The sequence below is a fragment of the Anastrepha obliqua genome, chromosome 5, assembly GCF_027943255.1.
Source record: "Anastrepha obliqua isolate idAnaObli1 chromosome 5, idAnaObli1_1.0, whole genome shotgun sequence".
In the NCBI taxonomy this organism is placed as follows: domain Eukaryota; kingdom Metazoa; phylum Arthropoda; class Insecta; order Diptera; family Tephritidae; genus Anastrepha; species Anastrepha obliqua.
In genome coordinates this window covers 50767530-50795510 of record NC_072896.1, presented here as the reverse complement: position 1 = coordinate 50795510, position 27981 = coordinate 50767530, and the positions used below count along the sequence as shown (strand labels likewise).

General features: G+C 35.8%; 1 protein-coding gene across 2 annotated transcripts; it reads right to left on the bottom strand.

Moving 5' to 3' along the window:
* On the bottom strand, positions 1-26695 carry LOC129247104 (general transcriptional corepressor trfA). Of its 2 annotated transcripts, none has more exons than XM_054886030.1 (6): positions 26176-26695; positions 11451-11684; positions 8851-9076; positions 6869-7095; positions 6178-6349; positions 1-3592 (listed from the first exon to the last, which is right to left on the bottom strand). In XM_054886030.1, exons 2-6 carry the CDS (start codon positions 11651-11653, stop codon positions 1835-1837), a joined length of 2586 nt encoding a protein of 861 aa, XP_054742005.1. In that variant the 5' UTR covers positions 11654-11684; positions 26176-26695; the 3' UTR covers positions 1-1834. The 2 variants fall into 2 exon arrangements, with proteins under 2 accessions (XP_054742005.1, XP_054742006.1); XM_054886031.1 differs by having other exon boundaries at positions 6947-7095.
* Between the last annotated feature and the right edge of the window lie 1286 nt (positions 26696-27981).

The window sequence follows — 27981 nt, the reverse complement described above, 5'->3', positions numbered from 1 at the left end:
TTTTCCTATTTTAGACGTTTTCTGCGGTCAGTTTTCATTGCGAGTTTAATTGTAGGGAATTTCAAAAACAAGTTAAAACCAGGAGAGATGCACATTACTAAAACTCTGAAACGAGATTTCCTACGCTAAGAAGTAACTCTTCCCAATTAAATTTCTACTATGCCAGGATGTTGTTTGCCAACCTTTGGAGAAAGTAGGCAATTGAGTACTCAAGACCTCTTTTGATGAACAAATACCAGATTTTATAAGCCTCCCATTATGCCCGTCCCACACAGTCGGGCGGGGAGGCGGACCATAGAATGGTCGAGAGAAACATTCTGCAGAAGATTTATAAACCTTTGCGCGTTGACAATAGCAATCGTAAACGATGGTACAATGAGATGTGAGGACAAATCCAGCGGTTATGTTGGCTAAGTCCTGTCGCACCAATGGATATAAACGATCCAGTTTTGAAAGTAATAAATGAGATACTTGCTGCTGCTGTCAGAGGAAGAGACAGGCATCTCTTACGCTGGAAAGGTCAAATGTAGACGGGCTTGGCTTCACTTAATGTGTTCCACTGGCGCTTTTTGGCACGAGGAAGACACAACAGGCGCTTTGTTAAATTCAGCTAAATTGCTTAGGCACTTATTGCGCCAATCAAGAAAAAGTATATATCGCTCGCGAGTGGCACGCCTTTCCTGTTTAACGCTATAAATATGAGCGTCTAAAATAGAGAAGCTGCACTTCTGACCAGTCCTCTAACGAAACTCACGTACGATGCTGATTCATGGTGAAAAGGTTTCAGAGGTCGGGCCAACATCAGACCGTTAATCGGCTCTCAGCGAATTGGAAAGAATCAGCTGATTGACTAACGTCACAAAGGCATGACAGCGATTTGTTCACGAAAAAAAACTGAGATTGGTTGGTGATATACAGATTGGACGAGTGAATAAATACGTGTGAAATGAACGGTCAGAATTCTTTTGTTGAGTACCCGATGAAGTTACTCTCATAAATTTGATTTTCACCCATCATCCTTGATGTTCCTTAAACTAAAAACCAACAAAGAGCCTTTAAAGTCAAAAAGGTGCAATACTCACCCAGTTCTGCCAACAAAACTACGCAACGAAAATTTCACCACCTGAAAACTGATCGGTTCTAAATTGATTCTGATAAGTTCCAATTGGTTTTTCAGTGGTAAGCTGAGTGTTGTTAGTGGAACGGGCCGAGAACCGCACCTTCTTATCTTTATATGCTCTTTGAAGCTATTTTTTTCCTCTTCAAAGCTTGAAGTTATTTTTATGGTTAATGCCATGCGTGAGTTTTAGTACAGGAACGGATCGGGAGTTGTGGAGCTTTTTTAAAGAACGAATAGTAGCGAAGGGCTGCAGTTTCTGCCAGTTTCTCTGACAAAACACGGCTAGGAAATTCTACCGCAGCAAAAAACCAATTGGAACTCAATAAAATCAAGTTGGAACAAATAAATTTTCATGTGGTGAAATTTCCGAACCAAGTTTTGTTAGCGGACTGAAAAACTTTCCCTAAACAAAGTCAAAGGTTTCCCAAAAAAAATTTTCCTAAAAATATGCAATACTGCGAATACACAGTTATATATATACATATGCTTAACTGATTTATTATACCATGTAATTTGCATTTTTGTATGTTTATGCGCATAATTTTTTAAAATTTCATCTAGGGGTCACGCCATACTCAGCTAAGCCCGATTTTTTCCTCTCAATACCATTAAGGTCACCTCATTTAATATCGTTAGCAAAACAAGGTTTAAAGGAAAGGCCTATGAAAGGTTTGCACTGACTAGTCAAAAATTAACTTTTACCTTTGACTAAGTTTATTGTTCTAACAAATTTTTATTTCGCTTGGGTTTGGGTACCGGGTTCCAATCGAGATTAGAAGTTGTTGGCGATTGTTCTCTGTAGTCGTATTGTACATCCTTCTTGACCGTGCATTTCTTAAATATTTCATTATTATTAAGCTTTTGTGGATCTTGCACGAGGTCGCTAGCAACGCCATTTAAATTTGCATTATCGTCCGTTGCTAACGATGCTGCCGCTGATGTAGAAGGCAAGTCGGCATCATGCCCACCATTCACTGTGGAGTTCCCGTTATGCTCGTGGCTTTTAATATCACTTACATTCTTTTCAATCGCAGACTGGCCGCTAAATTTTCGTTGTGGCAAAGGTGTCTCATTACCGTTGCTTGCACCAATAGAGAGACTAGAACCGTTATGTGCTGCATCTTTATGGGCAGAGGCATTTAACAAACGTTGACTTCTGTTAATTGATTCGATGATATCCTTAACGGACTTACGCTTTTCTGGTGGCACACTTTTTTCGAGCGGTGCTAGTGACGATTGCTTCCATTCAAGATATGAAGTGGTTGGTTTCGGACGGTACAGTGACTCTAAGGCTTCCTCTCGCATTTCTGTAGGTGATTGTGTTCGATATGGCGTTGTTGAGACACTTGTAATTTTTGTATCATTAGAAATGTGACTCGTTGTATCATCTTTCTCGAGCAAATCTTCATGTGACTCTGTGATGGTTAGCGCATGCGTGGAAGTGGTAGGTACAGTATCGCTGGGTAATACACAGACCTCTGTTTTTTGTTGCTCGATTTTGAATTCACTCTCTGTTTCTTTTGGTTGTACCGCAGATGCTTGCGTTAGTTTCACTGACGCGTGATTACGTACTGGCGGTATTGGGCTCATTGGGGGCTGTCGGTTCTCTTTTACTGCGTCTTTGTGCTCGTCACTTTTTATGTTTTTGCTTGTAATACCTCTGGCCGGTTTGTGTATCTCAGCAATGTGTGGCTTAGCAGATACTATGGGCTTCGTTGTTCGTGGCGATTTTAAAGACTTTGATGTGGTGACGTCCTCTGTAATCCTTAACTCACCTGTCTCGGGGAATGTTAAGGTTTCTGTAGTCTGCAATGCAATCTTAGCATTTCTTGTGGAATCTCGTCGTACTGCAGGTGGCGTGGTGAGTGTGAAAGAAGTTTTCGTTGTAATCGGCTGTCGAGGTTCTGGTGAACGGGTTTGTTTTCCGCGGAAACTTGTTAACTGATTAGGTTCGGCATGTTCGGTTAGAGTTGTATTGCGTGGGCTTCCCATATGAACATGTATACATTCCAAGTGACCAACTTCTGCTTCAGTATTAGCTTTTGGTAAATTAATATTTTTCACTTCCGTGTGCTTCATTTCCAAGCCATCTTTCGTTTCTGATGGTACGCATTTGGCTGATTTTTCTTTTTCCACCATGACAGTGTCGACAGTATTTATACTTTCTTCTTTTTGGCTTGGACTAGGTGGCAAGCTATCGCAAACTGCATTAGAGTCGCCGTTTTGTGCTGCTGTTTTGCTTGGAGAGGCGCCTTCTTGCGTGGCTTGGTCGATTGGTTTTTTTTTTGTAGCGACTGGTATTGACTCTGGTTCATCATCGTTTGAAGTTTTTACGAAATCTTCAATAGCTGCTGTTAGATTTGCAATATCCATACATTCTTCGATCCGCAATTCCGGAAGTGGTTGTGGATGTGGTGATCCATCGAGACTAGAATCCGGTGAAGAGACAACCGAAGAGTTTGGTTTGTGTACCTGTTAGAAGAAAGATGAAAAAAAAAAATTAGATGGATTGAACTGAAATCGGTTTTAGATTTATTTCTTTGTCCGAAGGAAAGTGCAATCAAAGTTTGCCACACGCGGTATTCAAAAGGCATTTTTTTAAGATAAGCTTTAGGATAGGTTCGATTACGAGGATTGTCACTCTTTTCTGTATTTAGAAGCGTCAACTTAGACCTGAATACTCATTGTGATACCACTTGTTTGGTTGCAATTGCCGATGTAATGAAATTACTTCTTCTCTATAATAAACCATAAAATATTGTGCATGATTGCAGATTCTAAATCATTTTAAATCCTACTCGTTTCTGCAGAAGGCTTTGGAAGGACACTCCACACGCTTCCCGTTTGTCTCCATTAGGCTATGCTTGGTGATGATACCAACCACTGTACTTATATTATATAATAGAAGGCTGGTCTGTGATGGTTGATGATGGACCCAATTCCATTCCCCTTTCATTCATTCTTGGTCAGATCTATTTAGTTACCAGATCAGTTAGTTTAGTTGGTTAGTTGGGTGGGGCATTCGTTTGAATCGAGGAAGTCGAGTGATTTTCCTTTTCCATCACGACAACGCACCAGCTCACGTCACAGCAATGGCTACAATTAATGGAAATGGCTCGTGGGAAAAATATTATATTTTATTCAAACGGGGAGGTGATTGCAGAACGAATGGCCACTTTCCTATTATTCGGAAGGGATCAACAAACTAGAACAGCGCTGGACGAAGTGTATAAGCTTAAAAGGAGACTTTGTTGGAAAATAAAAAAAGGTATATCCCAAACAATTAAGTAGTATTCTTTGATATGTTTCTCGATAATGGTTTGGCAAAACGGTCGGTCTTCTGTGTATAGAGACCGAAGGAAACTACTTTAAATAAAATAAATCAACTTTTTTAACATCGTTTTTAGTTTTTTTAATTTTGCCCCAGTTCAAGAAATTTTGCGATTTTTGTTTGAAAGCAATGCTCCTATTGCGTGAGGTCTAAGCGCTTTTAATTTAATTGCTAACGCGGTGGATCCTGACTTTTCTTTATCTGTGGTTATTTTTTTGAGTCTTTTCATCTATAGGTCTGAACAATTTGCAAGTTTTACGCACATTACCACAGCAAAATTCAGTTGAACTGCCTCGTATTAAATAAAAAAAAAAAAATAAAAAATAAATAAAGCAAATAAAATACAAAAATAACGAGTTAGCATCACATGATTGTATTTTGTCCACAATAAGTTGTTCAATTTCATCATCGCTGCAGATGAAAAAAATTCCTTTAACAATTGCATTCTTGCGATTTCGTAAACTCCAGCAACGGTGACTGGAGGCTGTGGTTAAAAGTACATATTATTGGCCGATTCCTATTCAATATATGACTTCAAAGAAACTTTATAAATTACAGGGTTCGGCACTTGAAGTGTAACCAATTTCAGACCGTTCGCGCACCTCATGCACGGGCATCAGCTTTCTGTTAGTTGGCTAAATGGCAGTTCAGTATTGTGTACAAGCGGGCGGGCATTTTGCCGAGAGTAAACGCGAAAAAAGAAATTCAGTAATGGATTTCAAACGTAATAGTGTGATTGCATTACTATACTATATATAATATGATATTTGGCTGTAAAATCAGAACTAGCGATTGTTCGTGAGCTCAAGCACCTTAAAGTAAATAAAGTTTTTGCTTATCTCACATTTACTCGGTTTGGGCTGCTGTAACCACATGTGGGCAGTCTCCAATCACTTTCATCGAGTCTGGCGTCAAGGTAAATGCAAAATGTTATCGGAAAAGTATTCTGGAGGTTGCTTTGATGCCGTGGACAGACAAAGATTTCAGTGGCAGACTATGGACGTTTCAAAAGGACTCGGCACCGTCTCACAAAGTTCGAGTGAATCAAGAATGGCTAAAAAACAATGTTCAGAACTTCATAACGTCTACACAATGGCTCTCAAATTCACCAGACGCGAATCCGATGGATTATTCTCTTTGGGTCATTTTGGAGAGCAAAGTCCGAGGTAAAAGACTCACCAGTCTCGAAGCGCTGAAAAAATTCATTGTCCGCGAGTGGGTCAAAATAAAGTCACATTTGAGCAGCTTTCGATTTGTTGCTGGACAGTCTCAAGGCCCATAGTCAAGGCAAGAAGTGGAAAAGTAAATTGATTCTTAATTTTGTATTATTTTCACACATTTTTTACTTTGAATTGAATAAAAGAATTTTTCCCAACAAATTGTATAGCCTTTTTAATTGGTTACACTTCGAGTGCGGACCCTGTATATCTAAACTATAATTACTCAAACTCTCCAATTTAATCACCACTTTAATTTAAATTTAGAAATGGATTCAATTCGTAAATTTTAATTCGTGTTTATTTTTACTTTGCGATCAGATGTTTTTCTCACTTGCGAATTCTTACAAGTAAAAATTTATCTATTGTAGTAAAAACTTGCAACTTCCCCTCCAAATGAATTGTCATTTTGCTTCTCACTTTCCCCTACTTTGCAAGTTTTTGGGTACATGAATACCAAAACTTGATGATATGTAAAATTTGTTTTAAAGTTATAAGCTATTACTCACTGCAATGGTTGGTGGCGCTGGTGCACGACGTTTTTTACGGTGCATTCGTTGCTTAATGGGTGTTGAAGTTATGATCTGTCTATCACCGGCCAACGAAACATCTTCATTATTTTCCTCATCATCGTCGTCTGTATCAAATGGATTTGTGCTTGCCATACTAATTTGCGATGATCTAATTGAGTGTTTGGCAAAAAAATAATGAAAAAGGTAGATACCGAAAATTATATTAGAAAAAAAGAAAAACGTCACAATTAACACTTTCACACAAATGCAACAAATGTAACCAATATGGAAATGTGTAAACTTAAGATAAATATTGTGGTATCGAATTAAGTAAACAAGTTTAGACACATTTGTTGGTGGGGTGAGACACATCCGTTGAGTAATACTTTACCCATGAGAATAAATGAATACAAACAAAAATACGTACACCTAGTATCCGACATACATATGTACATATGTACACACAACATATGAATGCATTGCTTCGTATTAACACCATATGTATGTAAAAACATATATCTTTATATGTGCTTATGTATACAACCAGAAAGAATTGTGAACAAACATATATGTATGTATGGAACCGTAAGTGCCCGTAACGAAAAACTTTTTGTTTTGCCACTGATTCACTTAAAGTCATTATTGAAACAGCCAAAACGAAACGAAACGAATTGTAACGTGAACTCACCCGTGCGTTAGACCAACGCCTGCACCGATATCAGAATTACGCAGTGGCTGTGGCGTCACAGATCCACCATACACATACCTTCTTGGTTGTGGCACCGGTACTGTGCGTGAACTAACATTGTTATTGTTATAGTTGTGATTTCGGTTGTTGGATTTTGTGCCCATCACCTGTATGGTGCTCCGATACTGATTATTTCGATTGAAATCTAGTTGTGAGCCGCCATTATCCTGCAAGAAGAAACAAACAAATATGGAACGTTATTGGTATGAAAAGCAACGAAATGGGTTTTTGAATATATTTTCAACGTATTTTCCATTAAGTCACAAAATACTGAAATCTCGTAAGATGTTACTAAATACCATGATTTTTAAATGTAAAAAGAGGGGAGGAGGGCTTTCTTGGGTAGTTGGATAGTGCACTGAGTGGGAATATTCATATACAAAGTTACAAAGATCGTTTTGATATTGGGGCTTACTCAAGGTGGTACAACCAATCATTATCTACTCATTAAATATCTGTCGAAAACACGGAGACATTGATTTTTTCCTAACGCTGCTTTTAAGCGGACACAGATGCTTCCAAAAATATCTGCATCGCCTAGACTTGACTAGTAGTCCTTATTGCCCAGAATGGTTGGACGAAGAGGAGACTGTCAAACACATGGCCTTTTATTGCAGCAGGTTCGATAAAGAACGCGACGACCTAACGTCAGATGAAGAGTGTAGGGCGGTGCGAGCTTTTGTAACACGAATTATCGTAGAACTTCGCCACATTGATTTGAGGCGAAGGAATGATGATAGACGAACTTAGAAGCAAGAACAACTGGCGTATCGATAAAATGCAGCAAGACGAACAGCTGACAAATGTAACTGATGATTGAGCTTATTACTCACGATGACCTCTAGACGTCATTACCAAATCGGTATTCCCGTAGGATGAACCGTCGGAATTGAGGTATTTTTGGTGGCGTTAAAGTCCCACACTGACTAAGACTTTTGATTGCTTTTACATCTCTCAAAAAAAAAAATTTATTTAATTTCTTTGCTACTGTGCCAGTCTTGCCAAAACTTGAGATCGTTCTTACTTCATTGGAGGTCTGATAGGCTTAGAACCCGCAGCTGCTCTCAATACTTCATGGTCTATTAGAGAGAAGAAATGGTACAACCACGTTGGGACTTAGAGCGGTAAACTTGAGTTTTAAAAAGATGTATTACACTTTCATACTTTTTTCAGTAAAAACTTAGAAGAAGATTTTGAAGAAGTTCAGATGGAACTATAGTAAAGCTTTAGTATCTAATAACTTACATCATGGAACTATGCCGAAAAGGTACACAGCTGTATCTTGCCCATTATTTATTGTGGCAACTTTTACCAAAACAACTTGCGAAAATGAAAAATAATTTTAATTTCTTCGTCGACTCAAAACATGTGCATGTATGGAAGAAGTACGACGCTACAAAGGCGGTTGAATAGAGCTTTATATCTATAGAAACTTAACTCAGACAGTGGATACCATTTTACAATAATTAGCCGAATTAGAATTAATTGTGCCATTTTGATTAGGACTGTATTTGTTTTCATAAAACATGTTTTTCTTTTGTTTTATTACAGAAGCTTTTTTTTAGAACCTGTAAAGGATTCTTATTTCCTTTCTTATTTACTTGGAATTTTTCTAAATTTTATGATTAAAGTATTGTTAGAAAACCTATAAATATACACTTTTTTTATATTCTTTATGAGAGAATTTTATACATACAATATAAAAAAAAATTGCCTCCGCGCCTGCACACATTCCCAGCATAATCTAGCCTTTGTAAAGTTTTCGTTCCTTAAAAACTGATTTTGCTATTTTCAAAAAGTAGCCGAAGGATGTGTACTCCTAATTTTTTTGAAATTTCTTATTTTGCTTATAGACTTGGAAATGGCAGTGGTAAGTTAGTTTAATAAATTAAAAATTTAAATCAAAAATTGTACGGTCCTACCTTTGCTAAAGCCACATTTTGCAAAGAACTCCTATACGCCGCATTACGCTGAAAGCTGCCGTCCGCTGGCGTAGAATACCGAGTTCTGTAGTCCGGTAAACTAAGATCATTTCCATTATCCGTGTTGTATGGCTGCAGATCCCGACGTAGTGGCGGTGGGCTCTCTGATGTTTTGTTTATGCCAAGTGTGGAAGATTTTTTCTTGAGGCGAAATGACTTGAAGGCCCTTTTGATTCATGCAAAGGAATAAACTCGTTTTATTATTTATATATATAGGCGAGTATATTTATACATATACTTCGATAACTATGTAAATAGGCATGGAGCGTTTCCTACTTGCATACATACATATGCACCAAAATGGGCGAGACGGGAAATTCGTCTCAATGTAGATATTTAGAAAATATGGAAGCTCGAATTACAAAATTAAGTGTTGAAGATAGGCTAAGTATGGGCATTTATTGTATAAGTAGTAAACATTCAATTTGTGTTTCCTTATAGAAATTACTATTTATGTATGCACGTTAAATGGAAGAAAAGATTTGGAAAATATGTTTCACAAATATTTGTTGTAAAAATAGAAAATAAAATTATGTATTTCTGTAGAACTTGTCGAGAGGTACTGCTTTTAGATATTTTTTGTTGTTTCATATTTAAATTATGGCCAACTTATAGTTGAAAAACTCATTTTTCAGTGGTGCAAAGTTTTCCATAAACGAACGAATTTGATTTTAGCTAAGCGCTTGATTTTAGTTCGACTTCGGTAACCTCACATCTCCAGCTTCCATAGATTATGTTAAGAACCTTTGTTAAAACAGAAATAACAAGCGAAGACAGCGAATTTTAATAACAACTAACTACTTTTTTAACGAAAATATAATTTTTGTCCTCCAGGTACTATGAAAAATGTAAAAACAAAAACTTCCCATCAGGCATATATCGAAAGACCCTTCCTTTAAGAAATGCATTTGAATATTTTTGGTTTCAGATGGTTATGTAGTAAGTTATGATGTACAAGTCAAAACAACTTTCTCTCGTGGCGCCACCGGAGATTCACTGTTACTCGCTCGATTATAAGAAAATATTGTACAAATGTTGCATTATTGAAATTGACAGACTAACTGCTAATTTAGTTAATATCGCAAGAAAAATAAAAAATCTTAAAACATGCCTTTTTTGACCAAATCTATCTTGTCTCTCCTTTACCTAGTCGGTTATTTTTTTATTTGGCTAGTACAACTACTGTAATCTTAAACAGGCTTATAAAGTAATTTATGGAATTGCTGTCTAAGGACGCATTCACGAGGTTCATCTCAACCTTAGCTTTAATTTAAGTATAGGCTTAAGTCTTTACATAGTAAGCCAGCTTTTTAAGAAAAGTAGTGGTAAACCCAAAAAAAACATTTTTTTATCACTATTTTTCTCAAGTCCAGATATAAAACGCACCGATAGCCACCGAAAAGCGGTGATTTTCCTTAGTTATGTGCAATCAAATACTATCAAAACCCCTGAGTAGGGTTTCTATGAGCTTAGCTTAATATTGGTTTTCGGGGAAAATCCGTGAAATCTCAATAGGCTAATTCTCATTACGCTCAAAGGTTTAACCTCATTTTATTGCAAATCGTTAAGGTCTTTGTTTAGAACTAGTGGTGATTTTAGTCTAAAATTTAAGCTTTATTTTCGGTAGGATTTTATTATGATCTACCACATCAGCCTTTGAGAAGAGTATTAGTAAAACTCCCAAAAATACCATTTTATGGGGTTTCAAGCCCCAATTTTCTGATCATTACATTGGAAGCGAGCAGGAAGAGTGAATTTTCTATACCTGTGTGTGAAGTACATATTTCACAGGTATACAAGATTCAGACGCAATTCAAATAAAGAACGGCGGCCGCCGTAGCCGAATGGGTTGGTGCGTGACTACCATTCGGAATTCACAGAGAGAAGGTTGGTTCGAATCTCGGTGAAACACCAAAATTAAGAAAAACATTTTTCTAATAGCGGTCGCCCCTCGGCAGGCAATGGTAAACTTCCGAGTCTATTTCTGCCATGAAAAAGCTCCTCATAAAATATCTGCCGGTTGGAGTCGGCTTGAAACTGTAGGTCCCTCCATTTTGTGGAACAAAATCAAGACGCGCACCACAAATAGGAGGAGGAGCTCGGCCAAACACCCAAAAAGGGTGTACGCGCCAATTATATATTATATATATAAACCAACAACCCTTTAATATCTAGCTCGCATTTCGTTTAAAGATTTGTAGTAAACTTGAGACTTTCTTCCAGTACAAGTACAATCGGATGGATGTGCAAGAGAATGGACATACATTTCTACAAAGAGGCACACAATTAATCACCCAATTTTCTTTCTGAATAATTGTGCTACTAAATAAAAAAATGTTTTAGAGTTTTCGGAAATCTAACATATTTTGACCTTTACATATTCAATTACTTGTTTGTATACTACAGCCGTCCAGTTCACAAATGTCAAATATAATGGAGGGACGACGCCATTTGCAAAAATTATAAATCTTCCGACAGGGTGATTAATTATGCGCCCTTTCCATATCAATGATTGATTCTCTTTTTCGATTTTTACTCACCACACATCTTTGAGGCCACTTAATGAGAAACTGCTTCGACGACTGCCGCTGCCATTCGACTTATTTATGTGCCAAAATCGTAAACGCTTGTGTTGCTCATCCTCGTAGAATGGATTTAGGTGTTCGGGATAGTTGTAGATGGATACCTGACTTGTGGAGCGACCGTTGCGCATAACAAAAGCATCGCCATTCAAGCTAGTCATATCGCCGGCAATATGATGCCTGTTTTAATATCTAGAAAATAAAAAAAAATACAACTGAATTTATAAATTTAAATTAAGTATGTGTTATGTTTGTGTGTATGCAGATAAATATGTGTGTAGATATTTGTAGGCAAAAGAAATAAAACGAGTTTTGAAAAAGAAGTTTTGTCAGGAAAATAATTAAACTTTTAAACTAAACATTTTATCTTCTCCTTCGTAGGCAGCTAACACAGAAGAAACAACATATGTATGTATGTATATATAAAGGGTGATCAATTTAGATGTATCAGATTTTAAATTGAAATACAAGAACGCAAATTCATTCATTGATTGGGCAATATTTATTATTTTTTAAAGATAATCCCTTTCAAATGTTTGTCGCAACTGCGCCGTAATTCGGTCATCCGTAAACACCCATTTTAATTGACTCGCTGGATGATTTCGGTCGGCAGCTCGTGAATATCTTTAGTAATGTTGGATTCCAATGCCTCAATCGAAGTAAAAATTCGGCAAACTTTTTTATCAAAGTTTCAAACTTTTTACTTAGAATTTTTAGAAAAATTGGCGTATGCAGTTTTATAGATCATGCAATTTTAGTATAATAAAGTTCAAGTTTCAAGTGGTTCAAAAATCGCGTTGATTTTTACAATTTTTTCTGCTAACGATGTCTACATATATTTTATTTTATAAGCACATTTGCATAGGTAATCAATAGCAAATTTCATGCGGGCGCTCTTGTTTTCCAACTAATAGAGAGATTCTTTCACGCAATGAAAGTTATGCTTTTTCAACAGATTTCGAACTATTTCATCACAGACCACATTATTGGTATTTTCCCTAAGCATTTTACTAAACCTACGGCTTATGCAAAGGGATTTTTCTCTTGGCTTTAATCGTTTTTAATTGCACTTTTATATCTTTTAATTATGTATTGCGCTATAGAATGATTCCTGCTCATTAAATTACCGATTTCTCTAAAAGTTTTTCCACTTCACGTTAATTGAGCAATAAGCCGGCGTTCCTCTTTTCTTTTATTCCTTTCACTTCTCGAAGGAGCGTAGGGCCTCAACAAGGATTTTCCAGCGCACGTGATTTTGTGCTGTTGCTTTAGCAGCATCCCTCCAGAGTGGGGCTGATTGAGTTTAGGTCGTTTAGGGTTGATCTTCGCCAGGTGTTTTTCGGCCGACTATAGTCTTTGCTCCCTTGCGGTTTCCAGTCCAAGGCCATTCTCGTAATGCTTTGTGGGGGTTTCCTCAGAGCGTGGTCTATCCCTCTCCATTCTATGCTTTTAAGTTCACGTAAAACTAGCTAATATGGGTTATATGGTTCGCCTCCAATGATCTTCATTTCCTATTGTATTATGCTATTTGCCCTTAGTCGCTTTTATATTATAGCTTTGGAGGCGTTCCTCTTTAGTTGTCTGTTTTTCTGACGGAGCCATTGTGTAAGAACTATGTTTATCCTATCAAAACTTTCAGCAGACTAAAAACTATTTAAGTAGACGATGTCGTATTTAAGTTCGATTCTCCGAATTTATTTATTTTTATTTCCCAATGCAAAATATTTAATGTAATCAACTTTTTATATGCAATTAAGTTAGAAGTAAATGAAAAACATGCTTCTTTCCCAAATAAAATTAATTTATTATCTTAAAAATCTGTTGCATATGAACACTAAGTATGTACACTTAACAGTTTGAACCTCTATACAAATGCATACTATTGTTAATTTATGCAAGACAAGCAATATGGCTATGGCTATGGTTTAAATTCTTGAGGTACTGAATATTATAAGGCCGCTCTGTAGTTTGGCTCCCTTGGTGGACCACGAACGATTTTGCTGACACTCAGAAGTGAGTCAGGCTTTAGCAACACACATTTGTTTCAATGGCGAATTTTACGTGGAGATGCCATTGAAAGTCAGAGTCGGCTTGAAACTGTAGGTCCTTCCATTTGTGGAACAACGTCAAGACGCACACCACAAAATAGGAGGAGGAGCTCGACCAAACACCTAACAAAATATGTACTTATACAGTATGTTCCAATATTTCATATTCAAACGCGCTCCCTAGAAGAGTAGGTATATCTTAAGCGAGAAGACCTGCCTGCTGGTATGAAACTAGCAAACCGAGCTTTTTCATATCTTTTTACGTTTAGTACCGGTAATAAATTTCAAAATTTGACGGAGAAATTCCTCTGTCCGACGTTAGGAATTTTTTCGCTTGTTGCTGATCTATAAAATTTCGCCAGTGTTCAGCGAACTTCTTCTTCCTTCTCCTGAGAAGTTCATTGATGTGACTCTTTGTGTTGTTAGTCCACAGAAAGGCTCAGTACCATTTAGACGCATATTTGCCCCTTTTTTAGCAAGAGTGTCGGCTATTTCATTTCCTTCGTGTACATGAATCCAATCTAATAATAATGTGTTGAAGTTTTTTAACATGCTGAGAAGGTTCAGGCAGATTTGTACCATTTTTGTAGCTGATAGGAGGACTTTAAAAGTCGCCTGACTATCTCAAAGTATATAAATGTGGGTTCCTCTTATTTTTCTGCGGATACATTTGTTCATGTAACACATATCTCAATAACATGTATTTCTGCCTGGAAGATTGTTGGGTAGAGATCCATTAGAGAAACTAGACAGACAACTACAAACCGCTGAGCAAGTTATTACTTATAAGGAAATGCTTTTCCTACAAATTTTACTTTTACTCCACTTTTACTCAAAATTTCTAGAATTAACAACCCAGTGCCTTGCTAAGGGAGCCGATTTGTCAAGAAGGAACGAGAAAGCTACTTACTGATCAAACCCTTTATTATTGCGTCCCCTTAGTATAACAATAGCCTATGTGCTCATAGGCTATTATTTTTTTTTTTGAATTTTTGGATTCGCCATCGTCGATTTTATATGTGGTCAAAAGTTTGTCAAATTCTAGTTCCACAAAGTGGGTCAAAACGTCAGTCAAAAAATAATAAATACTTACAGACATAACGAGATTTGAGTGAGAGCTACTTTCGACAAAAAGTTTGAAATTCATTTTCTCAAAACATCAAAAAAATTATAGGCTATTTTAATACTAAGGACACGATTGAATTATGCTTTAAAACTGAAAAAAAAATTGGCATACAAATTTTTTAAATTTTCTGGTGGCCTTGCCCTCAGATATACATACATACATATTTTCTCTAGCAACAGCATATAGCAACACGCGAATTGTGCTATATTTTATCATTAAAATATTTTTATAATATTCGATATTACTATTTGAAAAGTGGTTGATCACAGTAATTTCGGGTTTTTATCGCTTCCGCTCGCAAAAAATTAATATTAAAATTGTATATTAAACACACGTAATTTTTTATTAATATTTTTTTATTCTTTTGACCATGGCAAGAAAGTTTAAATTGCCCATCATCTATTACTTGCGCTTAATTGTTATCTATAAGCCTTTACGTTTGCTTGCTTTAGACTTTTTCTCTTTACTCGCATTTTTAATTAAATACATACATACATACACACCCGTACGTATCTCTTTTGCTTGCCGCCCAAATACAATTGCGAATATCAGTCGAACACACAAAACTTATGCAATTGTGTTTGATGTAATGAAGAAAAAGAAGTGAATAAATAAGAAACAAGCTTTTCAAAAACTCACAAAAGCATGATAAGATTCTAAATGTGTAGTCTTTGTGCAAAAATATAAATATACATACATACATACCAATCACTATGTACGTACATAGCTATATTTATATGTATGAAGGCAAAGCCGTGAATAAATAAACTTATATGTACCTGTATGTGCATATACGTACATATATTGTGTGCATATTTTTGCCTATTTGTCTTATCAGTTTCACAGTAACTACCTAACCTAAATAATTTTCCAGTAAGTGATTAAAAAAAGTAAACTGCAGTTGGTGTATTCCGGCTCCATGCCGGCTGAATTTTGAGTTTTTCATACAAGTAAAAAATTAATAAATAATCGTATACTTACTCACTCGCGGATTTATTTAATAAAATACAAGTAAATTACATCTTTAAATTACTATAAGGGCTGCTTGCCTAATTATAGGCAAAAATTTAAAGAATATGCATGTATATAAATCTTATACCGTGTGATGAGATGTAATTCGATATTTTGAACGAAAAGTTTTATATTTTTTAGCATCGTTTCCATTTACGAGCTTTATTTGTGATGTTTTCAGTGAGTTGAAATATTAATCTTGCCCAAAAGATGGAACTAACTCGTGAAAATATGCGTGCGATGATTTATTACTATTTTCGAGATGGATTATCAAGACGGAAGTGCATGAACAAACAAACCTTGATCATTAGTACGATAAGCATACATTCAATATTACATGAACATTTGGTCGTGAAGAAGCTTTCTTCTTGTTGTTTACTGTATAATTTGACAATTGCCAAAAAAGGACTCTTATCGATTGAAGTAAATAAATGTTGGGAGAAATTTAGCTGCGGTTGTTCAAAGTACGTCAATAGCATCACAATCTTGGATCTATGCTTATGAGCCGGATAGAATCCCGAAGGCAACACGAGCTCTCACGCATCGGCTCACACAAGGGAGTTTTTGAGCATTCAAAATATCGAATTAATGGGTCATCTCCCTATGGCCCTAATCATTTCGACATCAAACGTCGTCAACGTTTTTCAACGCCTGAAGAAGCTGCCTTTAAACAGCTCGTATTGGAGGTATCCACTTCTGAGTGGCAAAAGTGCTTTGAATATTGGTTCAAATGAATGCAGAAGTGTATTGATTTCCAAGGAGAATATTTTGAAAAAAAAAAAACAATAAAACCATGTTTCTTATTCTTTTACTGTACTTTTGTCATATTATTTATAAATTCTAGGTCTAATAAAATTAAAACCAAATTAACAATTATGTTCCTTCATTATTTCGTTCTCAAAGCTCTATTTGAGTTAAGTCCGGTTATACAATTTATGCTCTGGCATCATCGAAATCCTGGAGAATGAATTGTTAACATAGTTAAAGAGCCTATGAACGGAGTGACAGTTTGACCTAGCAGATCTTTGGTATCTCGAAAACGCACCCCAAAAGCTCAACACCCAAGGCACCTTCAGGTTCTTCCTATTGAAGGATGATTCAAATGCCATGATATTGCTTACAGACCAAATATACATTTCTTAAAGAGTTACATCTAGGTGCAGCTTAGAGCGCTCTCCAGATATAATCGGCTTCTGCTTCGTCAAACAGATCCAACCGGCACTTCACAACGCAGTCTATTACTATATACTCGTATTCTAAGCTGTGCGGTAAACTGGGAAAGACTGCAATATTCAAGCCACCATTGATCATACGGCCAAAATTTGATAACGCATTAAAAAAATAAATGCCATGAAATTATTCACCAGATTATAATAAAAAAAAAATCATTCCAACAATATTTCTGTTTTGTATGAATTTAAGATCTCAAGCTCTTAAAAAATCACCCGATATTTATATAAAAAAAATTATCGATATCACAACTTTCAAAATGAGGTTAATTCCAGTTAGATCCATTGTATCTCCCACTGTGCAATGTATGAGTAATATTTGAACTTTTTGGGAACCGTCAACTAGTGGCTGTTTTGGGACTCGCTTGAAATTTTCAACCTCGATTTCTCGCAATTTTTCTTATATTTGGTCGACATTTACTCATTTTTGTACAAAAATACATAAAAAGTATATAAAAAAAGAATACATTCACTCACACTACATAGTATTTTCTTATATAATACAAGGCTGTGTGTGTTACAAATCATCAACAAAGCTGTGCTAAGGCAACGAGATAGGAATGTTAACAGCAAGAATAAGAAGAAATCGAATCGAATTTATATGAACCTATACGGCTATTTTTAGCGAAATTACGCGTGCAACGAATGTACGTACATCATTATTGAATACTATTTGTATTGCTGTTGTTCGTCTATGTTCGTTTGTTGAATTTTGTGTAGAAGTTGAAAGACTCCGCACTGGAGCAAAAGCCAATCAATAGATGATGTTTTGAATTTCCTTTAGTTCATCCACTTAAGCCGATTTGCATAGAAATATTTGTGTACAAACATCTATATACATACATATGATATGTATATAGTTATGTACATTTAGGTGCATACATATGAGGATGTACATACACACGTACATATATAGTAAAAATGGCAATGTATTTATAAGCGTTTGTTTGCATTTATTGACCATTAGTTCTTAATAAATTACACACCAACAAATATGTACAAGAAATTCTCGTAGTAAAATGTACATACATTGTTCAAATTATAAGTATATGTCTTTGTAAAGGCTCCTTCAAAAGTAACGCTTAGATGTCAGTACATTTGCTCACGATAGAACAACGCGTTAAAATTATTGAAACTTATTACGAAAATGGGTGATCTTTAAGAGCAACATATCGCAAAAATCGTATTTTTTTGTAGAAATGATTAGAATGAGTAGACAATCCAAAGGTTGGGGGAAAAATATCATAAAACTGGTTCTGGTTCTGTCGAGCATAGAAAAAGGACTGGCAGACTAGACTGGTGTTTTTTTTAAAGTAAAATCCATGTGAATAAGCCAACAACGATTCCAGAGCTGAAACACAACATTCGCATCGAGATGTAGTAGTTGAACTCAATGCAAAAATATGTGAGCGAGTCCTTGAAAATTTTAATTCTGCCTGTAGACGTGCTCATGGTAGGCATTTAAATGATGCCATTTTTCATATATTATATAATTGTAAGAGCCGTATTTTGCATAAAAATTTGAAAGAATCTAAATTTTTACATTTTTGTTAACAACATCTAGGCGCGTCTTTTGAAAGACCCTTTATGTATACACGTTCAATTATTTGATGGAGTGAATTAATGATTGGCTACAATGTTAAAAATGAAAATAAAATGTTTTAGTATTTGGGTCGTTAAATTTTCAAGTTTACTTTCAAAGAAAGGCAAATATTCCTCTTCTAAGCTTTTCAACTATTAAAGTAGAATTGGGCAAGTTTTTCTGTGCAGGATAGACAAAAATCACAAGTAGCAGGTGGCGCAAAATAATTGTTTTTCAATTACTTTTTTACTAAATAAATATCAAGAAATGATTTTGAATGATTGAAATTTATATTTTGACCTGCTCGCACTCCATTGATTGTCTGTTTGTATACTGCCGCTATTCACTTTAAATGATTGACGTGTGACGCCATTCAGAGTAACAGCAGCTTCGTCCTCATTTCGATGGTGCCGCCAGTGCTCTCTTCTTCCCTTCGCTAACAGATTTTTTGCTTTTTTTCAAAGTAAATTCCAGAATTCGGAAGTGTTGTTCTGGCGTTAAACGACTCATAATGGCTTGCCAAACCGTATTGGGCAGAAGTGTCAACACAGATGCCATTCTCGTCTGTCAAACCATAGTTATCGATATCGTCAATTCTCATGCAGCGAAAAAAACACCCCTTACATTTTCCGATAGAGTGATTAATTTTGTGCCAACTTATATAATTGAAGATTACACAAATTACATTTTCACACGCTGTAATACTTAATGTATGTCAACCTTCTTTTGGTTCTACGGGAATGACCCGGTATTAAATCGGGTATAGAACAACAACATTCTTCAAAAATGTATGGGTGATATTTCACATTATTATGACAGTAACAACTCTGTGATGCTATTTTACACATTATTATTAGGCAAAGCCTGGGGTTTATCGTTCCACAATTTATATGAATGCACGGCAACACCACCAAAGTTGTGTTGCCTTTTTCTGCCTAGTGCAGGACATTCACAAAGAATGTGTTTTAAATTTTCAGTGTCCATTTCACTGAATCGACAGATGATGGCCTTGTCTACAGCCTTCTCAATTTCGTTTAAGTAATATCCTAGACTACAGTGGCCTATAAAGCTATCAATTAAAAGTCTCAAGTCTACTCTGTTGAGCGAAAGAAACTTATCAGAAATTCCTCGGTCTGACGATGGGAATTGTTTCACTTGTCACTGACCGATAGAGTTTCGCCAGTGCTCAACAAATTTTTTTCTCTTCCGACTTTCAGATAAATTCGTTAATGTGGCATTTTATAAGGCCACAGAATGACTCAAGACGAATTAGAGGCATATTTGCCGCTTGTTTAGCTAAATGATCAGCCATTTCATTTCCCTCATATCCCTGAAGTTCAGAAATCCAACCTAAAAATACTGTATTGAAGTTCCCTAACGCATTAAGAAGGTTCAGGCAGTCATTTATCATTTTTGAGGTGATTACAGTTGATAGAAGAGCTTTCAAAGCCGCCTGACTATCTGATTATATATTTTACACATACATACATACATACATTTTTAAGTTAGGTGCATCAACTTTGCAATTCAATATGTAGTTCGAAAGATTTGTACAATTTTTTACCATTGAAAAATCAGCTGTCTCATATGTAGAAAAATATAAGAAAGAATAAGAAAGAAATCTACTATCACTTGAGCTCATCTACACTAGACAAAGCTACTGTCCTGCTTTATGTGCTTACGTAACCATCAATTATTTAGTTCAATTTGATTTCACAATTCGATCACATTATTCGCACAGTGATACATAGAAATCAGTTGATGCCAGCGGCTTAACTTCCATATAAAATGAAAATCTCATTGGATGTATTTAAAAGTAAATAAATTTCTCAAATCGTTAGTGGTTTTAATCTAAAGCAGCTTCGAAAAGTAAATGTACATAAAGAGTGATCAGATTGGGGGTACTTTTTCCAATAGGGTTTTTTTTATAGATCACGCGTGCCAATTGTCAAACTAAGTAGATAGGTTTACGCCTCAACAACGTTTACAAATCGTATTTCATAATTGGATTACGAAAATCGACGCTCTGTGAAAAGTGTTCATCGCGCGCTCAGCCCAACTTATGGTAATGACGCACATTTTGGCTAAGCAACACGAAGACATTCAAGAACAGCCATTACATCCATTAAAAACAATTGTTTGATGCGGTCTATGGGCTGGAGAAATCATCGGCCTATATATTTTCAAAGTCGAGGCTGGTGCCAATGTAACAGTGAATGGCGAACGCTATAGCGCCATTATAACGACTTTGTGATGCCCGTGATCTCCACAACATTCGGTTCCAACAAGACGGCGAACGGCGCTACCTGCCATACAGCCTGTGAAATAATGGATTTACTGCGTCGTCGTTTCGCTAAGCAATTTATCTCTCGTTACGGCCTAGTGGATTGGCCACTAAGATCCTGTGATATCACACCTTTGGACTTTTATTTGTGTGGGTATGTAAAGTCTAAATGCTTTGTGAATAAACCAGCGTCGATTGAGGCATTGGAAGCCAACATTACTACAATTATTCACGAGATACCGACTGAAGCCCTTCAGTGAGTCAATCAAAATTGGTATTTATGGATGACCGAATTACGGAGCAGTAGCGGGCTACATTCGAAAGTAATTATCTTTAAAAAGTAAATGTCATGAATGGGTGTATACAAAAATAGTACAGATTGCCCAATTTGAATTTTCGTTATTTTATTTCGATTGAAAATCCGATACCTCTAAATTAAATCACCCGTCTTCAGACTGTTCTTTGTTAGATCTATCAGATTATGGAATCCCCTTCCAATTTCTATTGAAAGTCTTAAGTCAGTTAGATGTTTCAAAACAGCATATCCCTTTTTTATATTTGCTTCTCTCTCTTTATTTACTTCTTCATCTCTATTAATTATTTTTCCTTGTTCTTATCCTTTACCTTTAAAATCTGTAATTTGACTGTTAATTTGTGCAATGAAAAGTCTTATCGTACATTTTTTATAAATAAAAACATTTGGTCGCAATTGACAATAAATGCAATAATTTGACAAATTCAAAGGTGTCTTTGGCGATGATCAATCGCAATCTGATTAATTTCTAAACCGTTTCATCCATATATGTGGGCAAGTATGAATGCATTACGGTACACCAGAGAAATCACAGTAAACACAGTGGACTTCTCGTTGGCGCGTTGGCTTGTTAATTTTACGAATATAATCCATATCGGTCCGATACATAATTTTTAGAAATGTGTATATCGATACCAGCGCAAATTAGCTGGTAGTTTTTTCGGAATGAAAAGATGCCGGCATCCACCTGTCAGAAAAGTATCGTCCAAATTGTTTTAACCGTTTCGGAGAATAGCTCGAGGAAAGAGGCAGTTAGATTCGTGAATGACTTTTTAAACTTTAGTTAGATGCTATAAAAAATATGACCTTAAAACAGCTTCTACTTACATCAAAATCATAACACTTCACATAAGTTTTAGTTTTATTTATGTACAAATAATTATTAAATGTATACAATTATTTGTGTAAATTACACAGAACTCGTTAACTTCTCTAATCTTATGATTCATCTTTGATTTTATATCAACAATACATACACATCTATGCATATATGTGCAATATATACCTACACACCCTTATCAATTTATGATTTAAAACAAATTTACTGAATTTATTTTGCAATGTAAGGTGCGAGAAGTTCCATTAGAAGGTGATTGGTTGTATGCTTTAGCAGATTATGATATACATACATACATATATACATATTATGAGCTCTATTCTCTATTTACTCTTATGGTCTGGCGTAACTCGTACCCTCCACAGTCGGTTCTACGTTACTGGAACGACGCGGATTTATTTTCGTATATGACCAAAGAATGTAGCAGCATTCGCTAAAAAATTATATGAAATGTTTTATGGTATTACAACAACAAGAACAGGAAGCTTAACTATCGGGTGTTTTTTTAGCTGCATGAGAACTATCTATATTGATAACTAAGATTTCACTGCTGAGAATGGCATACTGTATTGACATTTCTGTTCAGTAAGTTTTGGCAAGTCATCATGAATCGTTTAAAGCCAGAACAACGCTTTCAAATTGTGGAAATTAGCTTAAAAAATATAATATAATAAATCTGTTCGCGAAGTTCATAGAGCATTGCAGGCAACATCGGTCCTTATTACTTTCGAAATGAGGAAGGAGCTGCCGTTACTGTAAATTACGTGTTCTATCGCGCCGTGCTGACTGAATTTTTGTTTCCAAAAATAAATCAGCGAAACATCGACGACATTTGATTCTAACAAGACAGCGGAACTTACCATACAGCGCACTTAGCAACCGATTTATTGCAATATTTAAGCCACCATTGTTATATTATATCATTGAACTAAGTTTACACCGCATCTTGATAAGTTTTGACTAATTATTTATTTTTTAATTTATACATATGTATAAAAACCATACAATGCAGCTAACTAATAATTCAACTAATTTTTATGAATTTGCTTTTTTATCATATTCCTACTATTTTATTTTTAGTTATATAGTTTCCTGAAGTCCAAAATATTTTTTTTCTTTATAATGCAAAGCCTATTTTTGATAAAACGTTTTTTTTATGTGAATATAATCTAAGCATGCCATTATATTATCTGGTATATTTGAACACATTAAATTAAGCAATTCATTTTATCTAAATACTTACAAAAAAGGTGCAAACAAAAACTTTAACTCTGTTAGTGAAAAATTGTTTATGAATTGCGGTGAAATTTAATTTTAATTTTAAGAAAAATAGGTGTGTCTACCGAAGGTTAAGAGCGTTTTTTGCATATTCATCTAGCGGAACTTAATACGAATTTGCTGCAGCACCTTGCTAAGTGTACTTTTTATAAATAGTTTCAAGTGAATCCATTAGCCTTTCGATAGTAAATTTTTGTTTTCCTTACACGAAATTTTCAATGACTTTTTCCAATGAACAAATACATACATACGAGTACAATGTATTTTTACAGAGGAATGATTGCATTTTATTTTCGATTTTTTTCATTTTTCCATCAATACATACACGTAAGTATATATACATAGGTATGTTAAATTGCTACTTTTTAATTATAATTCATGAAACATCAAAGATAGAAAAACATTTTTCTAATAGCGGTCGCTCCTCGGCAGGCATTGACAAACCTCCGCGTGTATTTCTGTCATGAAAAAGTTCCTGCCAACTGCCATTCGGTGAAGGCATAAAACTGTAAGTACTTCCGTTTGTGGAAGAATATCGAGATACACGCCACAAATTGAAGGAGGAGCTTGGCAAACCCAAAGTACTGGGTGTGATCGCCAATTATATTTATATATTATAATCCATTTAATTAAATTTAGATATAAAAGAAGGCATTTTATTTACATTAAAAAGGGTTGGAAAACGAGTGAAATAAATGAATGTATAGTGCCATGAAATGTTCAAATATGACTCAAAAAGAGCTTCGAAATTCACTGAAATTTAGTTTTACAAAGTGAAGTCCACAATAAGCAAGACTGAGCTAAAATATAAACGACAGCACCTTTGTTCTTATTTATTCAAAATAGTTCCCTCTGGCCTCGATACACTGTTTAGCGCGATCTAACCGCTTTTCGAAAGACTGTTTCAGGTCATTTACCGGAATGTCCTTCAGGATGTCGGTACAAGCCTTTTGGATGGCCTCTACGACGCAAAACGTTTCCCTTTCATGGCCAAATGCAATTTTCCGAATAGGTAGAAGTCACAGGGAGCCATATCAGGCGAATACGGTGAGTGATTGATGGTTAAAATCAGTCACAAGAATGGATCGACGAGATGGTACATTATCATGCAATAAGCGTCAGCTTCCGAATTCGACGAATGCAATGCAACAAACGCTTCAAAACGCCAAGATAGAAAATTGCATTGACGGTTTGGCCCGTTCGCACGAACTCCTTGTGGACGATTCCCTTGGACCGGTAAAAACAAATGAGCATCGACTTGACTTTTGACTTCTCCAACCCGAGTTTTTGGGTGGTGTCTCGTCTGGGGCCTTCCATTCGGCACTTTGAAGTTTAGTTTCAGGTTCAAGTTGGAAATACTACGTTTCATCACCAGTTACAATGTCGTAAATGAAGTTCTCATCTTTTTTCGCTTCTTTAATGAGGTCTTTCGAATGTTAAATTCTGAGCAATTTTTGGTCCTCAGTTAACTTGTGTGGAATGAAACGTGCACAGACCTTTTGAAAGCTCAAATAATCAGTTAAAATGCGACAAATCGATGTTTTGGAGATATTCAACTCCGATTCCATGAATTTTAGACGCCTTTCAGCGTGGTCACGTAGAACGAAAAGTCGAAAATTTAGGTCTGAGAAGCGCTCATTTACGAGGTAAAAAAGGGGTATAGCTCTTTCTAAGCCTTTTTAGTTCCCATTTGTGGAACAACTTCACAGACGCACGCCACAAATAGGAGGAGGCGCTCGGCCAAGCCCGCAAAAATGGTGTAAGCGCCAATTATATGTATAAAAGATCCCTTTGGTCAGCCAGGTAATAATAATGATAATTTTTTCTGTTTTGTATTTTCGTTCCACAGTATTTTTAGCTATTAGCTGTCCATTGTTTGCTAACAAGTACAGGTTTACCATTCAAATTTTTTCCGTCTTTTGCCAAGAGGCAAAGAAAAGAAAGATCAAATGTATATTTAAATACATGTATGTATTTGTGCGGTTGGTTTTTTTATTAAATTTTTTAAATACGCTAATATTTTTTGGATGAAATAACACTTAAGCACTTCTAGTTTTCGTTTTTCTTGATACGACAACGCGATCAACGTCCATAATCACATTTATTGTTCAGCAAAGTCACATAGTTATGTATGTATGTCTCACAACCGTCTTTACCATCAACACCATCACCATCAACACAGCGGCTAGGCAACAAAGTTCACTTATGAAAGTGCTATATGTATCATAGTACCTGCAGAAATGTCAGTTAGCTAAAAATCTACTGCAAAAACATAGTTATATCCATTCATATGTAATTGTATATACATACATAATATATATGTAGATACTATTTACGTATATACGAGTACGAGTAAACATGTGCGGTAGATATTTAACTAGCTGACATTTCTACAAGTCATATTTCATAGTTTATATTCATTTCAATTAATATTGCGATATTTTGCGAATTATTGTTAGATGTATGTATGTATGCACATACATATCTAGCTATGTAGGTATTATTTGTATGCTATATGAACGTCTATATAAATATGCATGCAGGCAAGTAAATATCTATGTAGATATGAACACACGTCTAGCAAATACTTTTGCTGTAGATATAGCGCGACTGTTGATTACAGCAAACCCTCACGTGAACTCTGCTAAGGAGAGTACGAAAAGTACGAATAATCCGTACAATTTATTTGCATTAAATTCGAAACACAAATGCTTACGAATTTCGCGCAGTTCACTTTCAAGACGTTACCTAAAGTAATCGTAGCACCACAAACACTCATTGAAAATGTGAATTATCAGTTTTTTATTTCAAGCAACACCTCATATTATTCATATATGTAAATATATATTATGTATTGGATATCAAAATCCTTTGGTTATTGGATTTTTATGAATAATTCCACAAACACACACACACGCAAACACATGCACATACATACGTATGTATAGTACATATATACATATGTATATTTTACCTTCGTTAAAATTTTTGCACTTTCTTTAGATTGCGCGCGTGTGGTTTCTGCAAAATCTGTATTTTCCCCGATGCTGTCCGAACTCTTAAGGTTAAATCCACTCCACTAACGTAAATGTGGAGTCCCGAGCTCCGATAACCCGATGAATTGTTAAAGCGATCAACGTTTTTAAAGAAGCATTCGAACTAAACGTCGTCGTCCGCCGTTCGCCGTCATCAATGTTAACTTATACTAAATATATTACAAAAGGTAGACTCGTTCACAGGCTGTTTACTTGAAAAAGCTGCGTTATAAAGTGTTTGTCGTTGCCGTCGCGGCGCGCGAGTACGTTTTGTACGTGTACCGGGTATGAGTACGTGTAGTCTTCTGAGTAGCTGTTGCTCTTCTACAATTCGAATACGCGCGCACACACAATGCACTGCCTACAATTCGTATTAATTGAAAGTAGCAAAGTTGTAGCTGTTCGACAACACAATACACTGCCGTCATTATTCTCTCCTTGTGGTTGACATCAGCAAGTTAGCCAACCAGCCAACCAGCCGGTCAGCCAGCCATCCAAGTAGCGAAGTCGAATTCAGCTATATCGCTCGCTAGCATGCCACATAGTCAACAACGTCAAGATTGCGATCAAGCGAAGAAGCTTCTGAGATAGTTTTTATGTAGTGACGAGAAAGCGAAGCACAGTGTTTTGTAGTTGCTCAAATTCAATGAACATATGTATAAGTGTACATGTAGATGTATATAAAATGGGTAGGGATGCTATGTTAAAATAAAGTAATACTATTACATATAGCGGTGTGTGACTGCCATTCGTAAGTGCGTAGGTTCGAATCTCCGTGCATGAAATACCAAAAAATAGAAAAACCATTTTTCAAATAGCGGTACCCATCGGCAGATAATGGCAAACCTCCGATTGTATTTCTGCCATGAAAAAACTATCTGTCATTCGGAGTCGGCTTAAAACTGTAAATCTCTTCATTTGTGGAACAACATCAAGACGCACGCCATAAATAGTAGGATGAGCTCGACCAAACACCCAAAAAGAGTTGGGTTCTAGGAAATATATATAGCCCATATTTCCTATAGTCCAATAGCAATGCTCTTTAGTTAAGTGAATTTTTAGAAAATGATTTTTGCACAAATGGCGAGCATCGCCGCCATCTGCTAGCTTAGAGTTCTTTCAATTGTGCTCATTCCGGAGTTGAAGTTAGGTTCCTGCATTCATAAGATGGCCTAATGACACCGGGACTATCAAATATTGTCGATATAAAATTAATTTATTAAATATTATGTAGCCAAGGTTGGATTTCAATATATTATATGTAATATCGATTTATTAAAAGGCGAAGCCGTTCCCATAATTTATGGAAAGAGATTTAATTCGTGTGGTAACCTCAACTGGCTTTTAGTGGCCTATCCTGCCAACATGAGCATCTTGTTAAGGAGGTCGGGTTCGATCTCATAAGTGACCTGGACAATATTCATCTTAGGATTGACGATATTAATTTTAGGATTGGTTTTTACAACATATTTTTTTTTAATTTCCATTCTTAAATTACAATCTGTTAAATTTAAACAATAACTATTGTAATTGGTGTTAAAGTCTGGTTCATTCAAAGACCATCCAAGCTCAAAGCTTACATTTCTTCGCACTAAATGTAATTATATCATAGGACTTCAGCGCTCACCGCACCAAGCTGCCACGTTATCAATGTTATGTCACTCCCGTGTAAATTACTAATAGCAAGTGAAGGGCGTCGAAAGATATCTTTTATTTACATTTTTTTATCATTGAATTTAATAATA

Bases quoted from the DNA above. Each gene is read 5' to 3' on its own strand.
- LOC129247104 (XM_054886030.1), bottom strand. From the start codon at position 11,653: ATGACTAGCTTGAATGGCGATGCTTTTGTTATGCGCAACGGTCGCTCC. The intron at 9,077-11,450 runs GTGAGTAAAAAT...ATGAATCAAAAG, and splicing joins AGTGGCCTCAAAGATGTGTG to GGCCTTCAAGTCATTTCGCC. The intron at 7,096-8,850 runs GTAGGACCGTAC...TTCTTCTTGCAG, and splicing joins AAAATGTGGCTTTAGCAAAG to GATAATGGCGGCTCACAACT.